Source organism: Anomaloglossus baeobatrachus, chromosome 4, assembly GCF_048569485.1.
Source record: "Anomaloglossus baeobatrachus isolate aAnoBae1 chromosome 4, aAnoBae1.hap1, whole genome shotgun sequence".
NCBI lineage: Eukaryota > Metazoa > Chordata > Amphibia > Anura > Aromobatidae > Anomaloglossus > Anomaloglossus baeobatrachus.
The window spans coordinates 669,217,271-669,230,637 of NC_134356.1; the positions used below are offsets into that span (position 1 = coordinate 669,217,271).

The 13,367-nt window shown below is 57.6% G+C and overlaps 1 protein-coding gene across 1 annotated transcript in view; it reads left to right on the forward strand.

Moving 5' to 3' along the window:
* The first annotated feature begins 304 nt into the window (after positions 1 to 304).
* PELP1 (proline, glutamate and leucine rich protein 1) overlaps positions 305 to 13,367 on the forward strand; it is a 33,974-nt gene continuing 20,911 nt past the window's right edge. The window contains exons 1-5 of the mRNA XM_075346662.1: positions 305 to 461; positions 11,520 to 11,587; positions 11,821 to 11,926; positions 12,828 to 12,977; positions 13,053 to 13,124. Of these exons, the coding sequence (XP_075202777.1) occupies positions 330 to 461; positions 11,520 to 11,587; positions 11,821 to 11,926; positions 12,828 to 12,977; positions 13,053 to 13,124 (528 nt within the window). The 5' untranslated portion in view covers positions 305 to 329. The remainder of the gene's footprint in view (positions 462 to 11,519; positions 11,588 to 11,820; positions 11,927 to 12,827; positions 12,978 to 13,052; positions 13,125 to 13,367) is intronic.

The window sequence follows — 13,367 nt, forward strand, 5'->3', positions numbered from 1 at the left end:
TCTTGTTGCTATGTGACTTGCACTGGTTATTATGGTTATGCTCTTGTTGCTATGTGACTTGCACTGGTTATTATGGTCATGCTCTTGTTGCTATGTGATTTGCACTGGTTATTATGGTTATGCTGGTGTTGCTATGGTTATTATGGTCATGCTCTTGTTGCTATGTGATTGACACTGACTATCATAGTTATGCTCTGGTTAGTACGTGATAACCATAAGCAGCCGACCTGGTTGCCATGGATCTCTCTGTTGCTAGGGATACAGCTGGCGGCGCAGTTTGGTGACGTCACGTTGAAGCCGCGGCTGCTGATGACGTACGTGGCGGGAAGATGGCGGCGACGTGTGTCGGGGCCCGGATGATGGAGGCGGCGGTGAGCGGGCTCCTGGAACATGACCTGAGTGAGGGTGAGCTGGGGGAGGCGATCCGGGCGCTGCGGGAGCACGGAGCCCTGCGCGGAGAGGTGAGGAGGCGCCGCCATTGTGTGCAGCGCTGCCTGCATGTGTTCTGTGTCATGTGAACGGCGGCCGCACGGGAAGTGTCTGCCCCCGGGGAGGAAGGGTTAAGGCCGACCCCTGCCACTGTGCCCCCCATCATCATCATCACAGCCCCCTGTTCTCCTACCCCCATCATCACCACAGCCCCCTGTACTCCTACCCCCATCATCATCATCACCACAGCCCCCTGTACTCCTACCCCCATCATCATCATCACCACAGCCCCCTGTACTCCTACCCCAATCATCACCACAGCCCCCTGTACTCCTACCCCATCATCATCATCACAGCCCCCTGTACTCCTACCCCCATCATCATCATCACCACAGCCCCCTGTACTCCTACCCCCATCATCATCATCACAGCCCCGTGTACTCCTACCCCCATCATCATCACCACAGCCCCCTGTACTCCTACCCCCATCATCATCAGCACAGCACCGTGTACTCCTACCCCCATCATCATCATCACAGCCCCCTGTACTCCTACCCCCATCATCATCATCACCACAGCCCCCTGTACTCCTACCCCCATCATCATCATCACCACAGCCCCCTGTACTCCTACCCCCATCATCATCAGCACAGCACCGTGTACTCCTACCCCCATCATCATCATCACAGCCCCCTGTACCCCTACCCCCATCATCATCAGCACAGCCCCCTGTACTCCTACCCCCATCATCATCATTACCACAGCCCCCTGTACTCCTACCCCCATCATCATCATCACCACAGCCCCCTGTACTCCTACCCCCATCATCATCAGCACAGCACCGTGTACTCCTACCCCCATCATCATCACCACAGCCCCGTGTACTCCTACCCCCATCATCATCACCACAGCCCCCTGTACTCCTACCCCCATCATCACCACCACAGCCCCCTGTACTCCTACCCCCATCATCATCACCACAGCCCCCTGTACTCCTACCCCCATCATCATCACCACAGCCCCCTGTACTCCTACCCCCATCATCATCACCACAGCCCCCTGTACTCCTACCCCCATCATCATCATCACAGCCCCCTGTACTCCTACCCCCATCATCATCACCACAGCCCCCTGTACTCCTACCCCCATCATCATCACCACAGCCCCCTGTACTCCTACCCCCATCATCACCACAGCCCCCTGTACTCCTACCCCCATCATCATCATCATTTCAGCCCCGTGTACTCCTACCCCCATCATCATCACCACAGCCCCGTGTACTCCTACCCCCATCATCATCACCACAGCCCCGTGTACTCCTACCCCCATCATCATCATCACAGCCCCCTGTACTCCTACCCCCATCATCATCATCACAGCCCCGTGTACTCCTACCCCCATCATCATCATCACAGCCCCGTGTACTCCTACCCCCATCATCACCACAGCCCCCTGTACTCCTACCCCCATCATCATCATCACAGCCCCCTGTACTCCTACCTCCATCATCATCACCACAGCCCCCTGTACTCCTACCCCCATCATCACCACAGCCCCCTGTACTCCTACCCCCATCATCATCATCATCACAGCCCCGTGTACTCCTACCCCCATCATCATCACCACAGCCCCGTGTACTCCTACCCCCATCATCATCACCACAGCCCCGTGTACTCCTACCCCCATCATCATCACCACAGCCCCGTGTACTCCTACCCCCATCATCATCACCACAGCCCCCTGTACTCCTACCCCCATCATCATCATCACAGCCCCGTGTACTCCTACCCCCATCATCATCATCACAGCCCCGTGTACTCCTACCCCCATCATCATCACCACAGCCCTGTGTACTCCTACCCCCATCATCATCACAGCCCCGTGTACTCCTACCCCCATCATCATCATCACAGCCCCCTGTACTCCTACCCCCATCATCATCACCACAGCCCCCTGTACTCCTACCCCCATCATCATCACCACAGCCCCCTGTACTCCTACCCCCATCATCATCATCATCACAGCCCCGTGTACTCCTACCCCCATCATCATCACCACAGCCCTGTGTACTCCTACCCCCATCATCATCACCACAGCCCCCTGTACTCCTACCCCCATCATCACCACAGCCCCCTGTACTCCTACCCCCCATCATCATCACCACAGCCCCCTGTACTCCTACCCCCATCATCATCATCACAGCCCCGTGTACTCCTACCCCCATCATCATCATCACAGCCCCCTGTACTCCTACCCCCATCATCATCATCACAGCCCCGTGTACTCCTACCCCCATCATCATCATCACAGCCCCGTGTACTCCTACCCCCATCATCATCACCACAGCCCTGTGTACTCCTACCCCCATCATCATCACCACAGCCCCCTGTACTCCTACCCCCATCATCATCATCACCACAGCCCCCTGTACTCCTACCCCCATCATCATCATCACAGCCCCCTGTACTCCTACCCCCATCATCATCACCACAGCCCCCTGTACTCCTACCCCCATCATCATCACCACTGCCCCTTGTACTCCTACCCCCATCATCATCACCACAGCCCCCTGTACTCCTACCCCCATCATCATCATCACAGCCCCCTGTACTCCTACCCCCATCATCATCATCACAGCCCCCTGTACTCCTACCCCCATCATCATCATCACAGCCCCGTGTACTCCTACCCCCATCATCATCATCACAGCCCCGTGTACTCCTACCCCCATCATCATCACCACAGCCCTGTGTACTCCTACCCCCATCATCATCACAGCCCCGTGTACTCCTACCCCCATCATCATCATCACAGCCCCCTGTACTCCTACCCCCATCATCATCACCACAGCCCCCTGTACTCCTACCCCCATCATCATCACCACAGCCCTGTGTACTCCTACCCCCATCATCATCACCACAGCCCCCTGTACTCCTACCCCCATCATCACCACAGCCCCCTGTACTCCTACCCCCATCATCATCATCACAGCCCCGTGTACTCCTACCCCCCATCATCATCACCACAGTCCTGTGTACTCCTACCTCCATCATCATCACCACAGCCCCCTGTACTCCTACCCCCATCATCATCATCACCACAGCCCCCTGTACTCCTACCCCCATCATCATCATCAGAGCCCCCTGTACTCGTACCCCCATCATCATCACCACAGCCCCCTGTACTCCTACCCCCATCATCATCACCACAGCCCCTTGTACTCCTACCCCCATCATCATCACCACAGCCCCCTGTACTCCTACCCCCATCATCATCACCACAGCCCCTTGTACTCCTACCCCCATCATCATCACCACAGCCCCTTGTACTCCTACCCCCATCATCATCACCACAGCCCCCTGTACTCCTACCCCCATCATCATCATCACAGCCCCCTGTACTCCTACCCCCATCATCATCATCACAGCCCCCTGTACTCCTACCCCCATCATCATCATCACAGCCCCGTGTACTCCTACCCCCATCATCATCACCACAGCCCTGTGTACTCCTACCCCCATCATCATCATCATCACAGCCCCCTGTACTCCTACCCCCATCATCATCATCACAGCCCCCTGTACTCCTACCCCCATCATCATCATCACAGCCCCGTGTACTCCTACCCCCATCATCATCACCACAGCCCCCTGTACTCCTACCCCCATCATCATCATCACAGCCCCCTGTACTCCTACCCCCATCATCATCACCACAGCCCCCTGCACTCCTACCCCCATCATCATCACAGCCCCCTGTACTCCTACCCCCATCATCATCACCACAGCCCCGTGTACTCCTACCCCCATCATCATCATCATCACAGCCCCCTGTACTCCCACCCCCATCATCATCACACCACAGCCCCCTGTACTCCTACCCCCATCATCATCATCACAGTCCCGTGTACTCCTACCCCCATCATCATCACCACAGCCCCCTGTACTCCTACCCCCATCATCATCATCATCACAGCCCCCTGTACTCCTACCCCCATCATCATCATCATCACAGCCCCCTGTACTCCTACCCCCATCATCATCACCACAGCCCCCTGCACTCCTACCCCCATCATCATCACAGCCCCCTGTACTCCTACCCCCATCATCATCACCACAGCCCCCTGTACTCCTACCCCCATCATCATCACCACAGCCCCCTGTACTCCTACCCCCATCATCATCATCACAGCCCCCTGTACTCCTACTCCCATCATCATCATCACAGCCCCCTGTACTCCTACCCCCATCATCATCACCACCACAGCCCCCTGTACTCCTACCCCCATCATCATCACCACAGCCCCCTGTACTCCTACCCCATCATCATCATCACCACAGCCCTTTGCACTCCTACCCCCATCATCACCACAGCCCCCTGTACTCCTACCCCCATCATCACCACAGCCCCGTGTACTCCTACCCCCATCATCATCACCACAGCCCCGTGTACTCCTGCCCCCATCATCATCACCACAGCCCCCTGTACTCCTACCCCCATCATCATCATCACAGCCCCCTGTACTCCTACCCCCATCATCATCATCATCATCATCACAGCCCCCTGTACTCCTACCCCCATCATCATCACCACAGCCCCCTGTACTCCTACCCCCATCATCATCACCACAGCCCCCTGCACTCCTACCCCCATCATCATCACCACAGCCCCCTGCACTCCTACCCCCATCATCATCACCACAGCCCCCTGCACTCCTACCCCCATCATCATCACCACAGCCCCCTGTACTCCTACCCCCATCATCACCACAGCCCCCTGTACTCCTACCCCCATCATCATCACCACAGCCCCCTGCACTCCTACCCCCATCATCATCACCACAGCCCCCTGTACTCCTACCCCCATCATCATCAGCACAGCCCGCTGTACTCCCACCCCCATCATCATCACCACAGCCCCCTGTACTCCTACCCCCATCATCACCACAGCCCCCTGTACTCCTACCCCCATCATCATCACAGCCCCCTGTACTCCTACCCCCATCATCATCACCACAGCCCGCTGTACTCCCACCCCCATCATCATCACCACAGCCCCCTGTACTCCCACCCCATCATCATCACCACAGCCCCCTGTACTCCTACCCCCATCATCATCACCACAGCCCCGTGTACTCCTACCCCATCATCATCATCACAGCCCCCTGTAATCCTACCCCCATCATCACCACAGCCCCTGTACTACTACCCCCATCATCATCACCACAGCCCCCTGTACTCCTACCCCCATCATCATCACCACAACCCCCTGTACTCCCACCCCCATCATCATCACCACAGCCCCCTGTACTCCCACCCCATCATCATCACCACAGCCCCCTGTACTCCTACCCCCATCATCATCACCACAGCCCCGTGTACTCCTACCCCATCATCATCATCACAGCCCCCTGTAATCCTACCCCCATCATCACCACAGCCCCTGTACTACTACCCCCATCATCATCACCACAGCCCCTGTACTACTACCCCCATCATCATCACCACAGCCCCCTGTACTCCTACCCCCATCATCATCACCACAGCCCCCTGTACTCCTACCCCCATCATCATCACCACAGCCCCCTGTACTCCTACCCCCATCATCATCAGCACAACCCCCTATACTCCTACCCCCATCATCATCAGCACAGCCCCCTGTACTCCTACCCCCATCATCATCAGCACAGCCCCCTGTACTCCTACCCCCATCATCATCACCACAGCCCCCTGTACTCCCACCCCATCATCATCACCACAGCCCCCTGTACTCCTACCCCCATCATCATCACCACAGCCCCGTGTACTCCTACCCCCATCATCATCATCACAGCCCCCTGTACTCCTACCCCCATCATCACCACCACAGCCCCCTGTACTCCTACCCCATCATCATCCCCACAGCCCCCTGTACTCCTACCCCATCATCATCACCACAGCCCCCTGTACTCCTACCCCCATCATCATCACCACAGCCCCCTGTACTCCTACCCCCATCATCATCACCACAGCCCCCTGTACTCCTACCCCCATCATCATCACCACAGCCCCCTGTACTCCTACCCCCATCATCATCACCACAGCCCCCTGTACTCCTACCCCCATCATCATCACCACAGCCCCCTGTACTCCTACCCCCATCATCATCAGCACAGCACCGTGTACTCCTACCCCCATCATCATCATCACCACAGCCCCCTGTACTCCTACCCCCATCATCATCATCACAGCCCCGTGTACTCCTACCCCCATCATCACCACAGCCCCCTGTACTCCTGCCCCCATCATCATCACCACAGCCCCCTGTACTCCTGCCCCCATCATCATCACCACAGCCCCCTGTACTCCTACCCCCATCATCATCATCACCACAGCCCCGTGTACTCCTACCCCCATCATCATCATCATCACCACAGCCCCGTGTACTCCCACCCCCATCATCATCATCATCACCACAGCCCTGTGTACTCCTACCCCCATCATCATCATCACCACAGCCCCCTTATACTCCCACCCCCATCATCATCACCACAGCCCCGTGTACTCCTACCCCCATCATCATCATCACCACAGTCCCGTGTACTCCTACCCCCATCATCATCATCACCACAGCCCCGTGTACTCCTACCCCCATCATCATCATCACAACAGCCCCGTGTACTCCTACCCCCATCATCATCACCACAGCCCCCTGTACTCCTACCCCCATCATCATCACCACAGCCCCCTGTACTCCTACCCCCATCATCATCATCACAGCCCCCTGTACTCCTACCCCCATCATCATCATCACAGCCCCCTGTACTCCTACCCCCATCATCATCACCACAGCCCCCTGTACTCCTACCCCCATCATCATCACCACAGCCCCCTGTACTCCTACCCCCATCATCATCATCACCACAGCCCCCTGTACTCCTACCCCCATCATCATCACCACAGCCCCCTGTACTCCTACCCCCATCATCATCACCACAGCCCCCTGTAAACCTACCCCCATCATCATCACCACAGCCCCCTGTACTCCTACCCCCATCATCATCAGCACAGCCCCCTGTACTCCTACCCCCATCATCATCATCACCACAGCCCCCTGTACTCCTACCCCATCATCATCACCACAGCCCCCTGTACTCCTACCCCCATCATCATCATCACCACAGCCCCGTGTACTCCTACCCCCATCATCATCATCATCACCACAGCCCCGTGTACTCCCACCCCCATCATCATCATCATCACCACAGCCCCGTGTACTCCCACCCCCATCATCATCATCATCACCACAGCCCTGTGTACTCCTACCCCCATCATCATCATCACCACAGCCCCCGTGTACTCCCACCCCCATCATCATCACCACAGCCCTGTGTACTCCTACCCCCATCATCATCATCACCACAGTCCCGTGTACTCCTACCCCCATCATCATCATCACCACAGCCCCGTGTACTCCTACCCCCATCATCATCACCACAGCCCCCTGTACTCCTACCCCCATCATCATCACCACAGCCCCCTGTACTCCTACCCCCATCATCATCATCACAGCCCCCTGTACTCCTACCCCCATCATCATCATCACAGCCCCGTGTACTCCTACCCCCATCATCATCACCACAGCCCCCTGTACTCCTACCCCCATCATCATCACCACAGCCCCCTGTACTCCTACCCCCATCATCATCATCACAGCCCCCTGTACTCCCACCCCCATCATCATCATCACAGCCCCCGTGTACTCCCACCCCCATCATCATCACCACAGCCCTGTGTACTCCTACCCCCATCATCATCATCACCACAGTCCCGTGTACTCCTACCCCCATCATCATCATCACCACAGCCCCGTGTACTCCTACCCCCATCATCATCATCACCACAGCCCCGTGTACTCCTACCCCCATCATCATCACCACAGCCCCCTGTACTCCTACCCCCATCATCATCACCACAGCCCCCTGTACTCCTACCCCCATCATCATCATCACAGCCCCCTGTACTCCTACCCCCATCATCATCATCACAGCCCCGTGTACTCCTACCCCCATCATCATCACCACAGCCCCCTGTACTCCTACCCCCATCATCATCACCACAGCCCCCTGTACTCCTACCCCCATCATCATCACAGCCCCCTGTACTCCTACCCCCATCATCATCATCACAGCCCCCTGTACTCCTACCCCCATCATCATCACCACAGCCCCCTGTACTCCTACCCCCATCATCATCATCACAGCCCCCTGTACTCCTACCCCCATCATCATCATCACAGCCCCCTGTACTCCTACCCCCATCATCATCACCACAGCCCCCTGTACTCCTACCCCCATCATCATCACCACAGCCCCCTGTACTCCTACCCCCATCATCATCACCACAGCCCCCTGTACTCCTACCCCCATCATCATCATCACCACAGCCCCCTGTACTCCTACCCCCATCATCATCACCACAGCCCCGTGTACTCCTACCCCCATCATCATCACCACAGCCCCGTGTACTCCTACCCCCATCATCATCACCACAGCCCCGTGTACTCCTACCCCCATCATCATCACCACAGCCCCCTGTACTCCTACCCCCATCATCATCACCACAGCCCCCTGTACTCCTACCCCCATCATCACCACCACAGCCCCCTGTACTCCTACCCCATCATCATCCCCACAGCCCCCTGTACTCCTACCCCATCATCATCACCACAGCCCCCTGTACTCCTACCCCCATCATCATCACCACAGCCCCCTGTACTCCTACCCCCATCATCATCACCACAGCCCCCTGTACTCCTACCCCCATCATCATCACCACAGCCCCCTGTACTCCTACCCCCATCATCATCACCACAGCCCCCTGTACTCCTACCCCCATCATCATCACCACAGCCCCCTGTACTCCTACCCCCATCATCATCACCACAGCCCCCTGTACTCCTACCCCCATCATCATCACCACAGCCCCCTGTACTCCTACCCCCATCATCATCAGCACAGCACCGTGTACTCCTACCCCCATCATCATCATCACCACAGCCCCCTGTACTCCTACCCCCATCATCATCACCACAGCCCCGTGTACTCCTACCCCCATCATCATCACCACAGCCCCGTGTACTCCTACCCCCATCATCACCACAGCCCCCTGTACTCCTGCCCCCATCATCATCACCACAGCCCCCTGTACTCCTGCCCCCATCATCATCACCACAGCCCCCTGTACTCCTACCCCCATCATCATCATCACCACAGCCCCGTGTACTCCTACCCCCATCATCATCATCATCACCACAGCCCCGTGTACTCCCACCCCCATCATCATCATCATCACCACAGCCCTGTGTACTCCTACCCCCATCATCATCATCACCACAGCCCCCGTGTACTCCTACCCCCATCATCATCATCACCACAGCCCCCGTGTACTCCCACCCCCATCATCATCACCACAGCCCTGTGTACTCCTACCCCCATCATCATCATCACCACAGTCCCGTGTACTCCTACCCCCATCATCATCATCACCACAGCCCCGTGTACTCCTACCCCCATCATCATCATCATCACAGCCCCCTGTACTCCTACCCCCATCATCATCATCACAGCCCCGTGTACTCCTACCCCCATCATCATCACCACAGCCCCCTGTACTCCTACCCCCATCATCATCACCACAGCCCCCTGTACTCCTACCCCCATCATCATCATCACAGCCCCCTGTACTCCCACCCCCATCATCATCATCACAGCCCCCGTGTACTCCCACCCCCATCATCATCAGCACAGCCCCCTGTACTCCTACCCCCATCATCATCATCACCACAGTCCCGTGTACTCCTACCCCCATCATCATCATCATCACCACAGCCCCGTGTACTCCCACCCCCATCATCATCAGCACAGCCCCCTGTACTCCTACCCCCATCATCATCATCACCACAGTCCCGTGTACTCCTACCCCCATCATCATCATCATCACCACAGCCCCGTGTACTCCCACCCCCATCATCATCATCATCACCACAGCCCTGTGTACTCCTACCCCCATCATCATCATCACCACAGCCCCCGTGTACTCCCACCCCCATCATCATCACCACAGCCCTGTGTACTCCTACCCCCATCATCATCATCACCACAGTCCCGTGTACTCCTACCCCCATCATCATCATCACCACAGCCCCGTGTACTCCTACCCCCATCATCATCATCATCACAGCCCCCTGTACTCCTACCCCCATCATCATCACCACAGCCCCCTGTACTCCTACCCCCATCATCATCACCACAGCCCCCTGTACTCCTACCCCCATCATCATCATCACAGCCCCCTGTACTCCCACCCCCATCATCATCATCACAGCCCCCGTGTACTCCCACCCCCATCATCATCAGCACAGCCCCCTGTACTCCTACCCCCATCATCATCATCACCACAGTCCCGTGTACTCCTACCCCCATCATCATCATCACCACAGCCCCGTGTACTCCTACCCCCATCATCATCATCACCACAGCCCCGTGTACTCCTACCCCCATCATCATCACCACAGCCCCCTGTACTCCTACCCCCATCATCATCACCACAGCCCCCTGTACTCCTACCCCCATCATCATCATCACAGCCCCCTGTACTCCTACCCCCATCATCATCATCACAGCCCCGTGTACTCCTACCCCCATCATCATCACCACAGCCCCCTGTACTCCTACCCCCATCATCATCACCACAGCCCCCTGTACTCCTACCCCCATCATCATCATCACAGCCCCCTGTACTCCTACCCCCATCATCATCATCACAGCCCCCTGTACTCCTACCCCCATCATCATCACCACAGCCCCCTGTACTCCTACCCCCATCATCATCATCACAGCCCCCTGTACTCCTACCCCCATCATCATCATCACAGCCCCCTGTACTCCTACCCCCATCATCATCACCACAGCCCCCTGTACTCCTACCCCCATCATCATCACCACAGCCCCCTGTACTCCTACCCCCATCATCATCATCACCACAGCCCGCTTGTCCCTTCTTCCCCCTGAGGTTTTGTGCCGTGTTACCTTGCTTTCCCTCTGGTTTCAGGCCTCCTCTGGTGCGGTCTCCGGCCTCCTCGGCTGCTGTAGCTCTCGCCTCCTGTCTGCAGATACCCGGTAGGTGCCCTCTCCTGTGCGGTGTGGTGCGGCCCCCTGTGCCTGGCCGCGTGTCCCAGGCTCGGTGTGGTGTGGCCCCCTGTGCCTGGCCGCGTGTGCTGGGTTCGGTGTGGTGCGGCCCCCTGTGCCTGGCCGCGTGTCCCAGGCGCGGTGTGGTGCGGCCCCCTGTGCCGGGTTCGGTGTGGTGCGGCCCCCTGTGCCCGGCCGTGTGCTCATCTGTGCGTCTCTTGCAGGCCTGAGGGGCTGTCGCTGCTGTCGCTGGTTGTAGAAGAGTCCTCTACAGATGTGTTCCAGCAGCACTGTGTGTCCTGGATCCGCAGCATCCTGCAGGTCATACAGGTGAGGGGCGGGGGCAGTCTGTATCCCTGGCGATTGCCGGGCGGTCTGTATCCCTGGCGATTGCCGGGCGGTCTGTATCCCTGGCGATTGCCGGGCGGTCTGTATCCCTGGCGATTGCCGGGCGGTCTGTATCCCTGGCGATTGTCGGGCGGTCTGTATCCCTGGCGATTGTCGGGCGGTCTGTATCCCTGGCGATTGTCGGGCGGTCTGTATCCCTGGCGATTGTCGGGCGGTCTGTATCCCTGGCGATTGCCGGGCGGTCTGTATCCCTGGCGATTGCCGGGCGGTCTGTATCCCTGGGGATTGCCGGGCGGTCTGTAACCCTGGGGATTGCCGGGCGGTCTGTAACCCTGGGGATTGCCGGGCGGTCTGTAACCCTGGGGATTGCAGGGCGGTCTGTAACCCTGGGGATTGCCGGGCGGTCTGTATCCCTGGCGATTGCCGGGCGGTCTGTATCCCTGGCGATTGTCGGGCGGTCTGTATCCCTGGCGATTGCCGGGCGGTCTGTATCCCTGGCGATTGCCGGGCGGTCTGTATCCCTGGCGATTGCCGGGCGGTCTGTATCCCTGGCGATTGCTAGTGTTCTGTGGTCCTGATTCATCAATCACTTAGTGTGCACTCACTGCCTCTCATTTGATTAGTTCACGCCGTATTCTGAAATCCTCTGTGCTTCAGTGGCTGCAGATGAGAGCGGCTTAACCTGCTTCTCTTTTCAGAGTAGAACAGATGCGGATGCAGAGGAGATGTAGAGCAGTGCCTCGCCGGGCCTCAGTCCGGGGTCTTGTCTCTGGGCTCCTCTGGATCACCCACCACTTTTCCCCTTCCAGCACTGGTGCTATGCCAGGGTGACAGGTGCCCGCCGAGTTCCCGATATTACCATGCACCCTCTCTCTTCCCGCAGTCTCAGGACCCTCCGCGGGTGATCAGCCTGGCGGTGTTTGTGCTGCGCTCTCTGCTCGCCCACTCCTCCGCGCTGCCGGAATTATCCAGAGAGATCTCCACCAATCACATCCCCGGGCTCCTCACCTCCTTGCTGGGCCTGAGGCGTCAGGTGAGTGCTGCGGTGGTGCAGCGACACGAGACTCCGCTTCCGATCAGCGCCTTTAATGCCACATTTCTCTTCTAGTGCCTGGTACCGGCCCTGGAGGGAATCCGCTCCTGTCTGATCTCCTACCCCCGGGCCTGTGGATCACTGCGGGTACGTGTGCGTCTGTGGACACAGGTCCTTGTACCCTCTCTTACATTTTAGTAGTGAATTAACCATTACAACACCATGCGGCAGAGAGTTCCATAGCGTCACTGCTCTTACAGTAAAGAATCCTCGTCTATGATTATGATTAAACCTTCTTTCCTGTAACAGTAGTGGATGCCGCCTCGTCCCGTCGCAGGCCTAGGTGTATGTACAGATCTCTGTACTGTCCCCTCATATATTTGTACACTG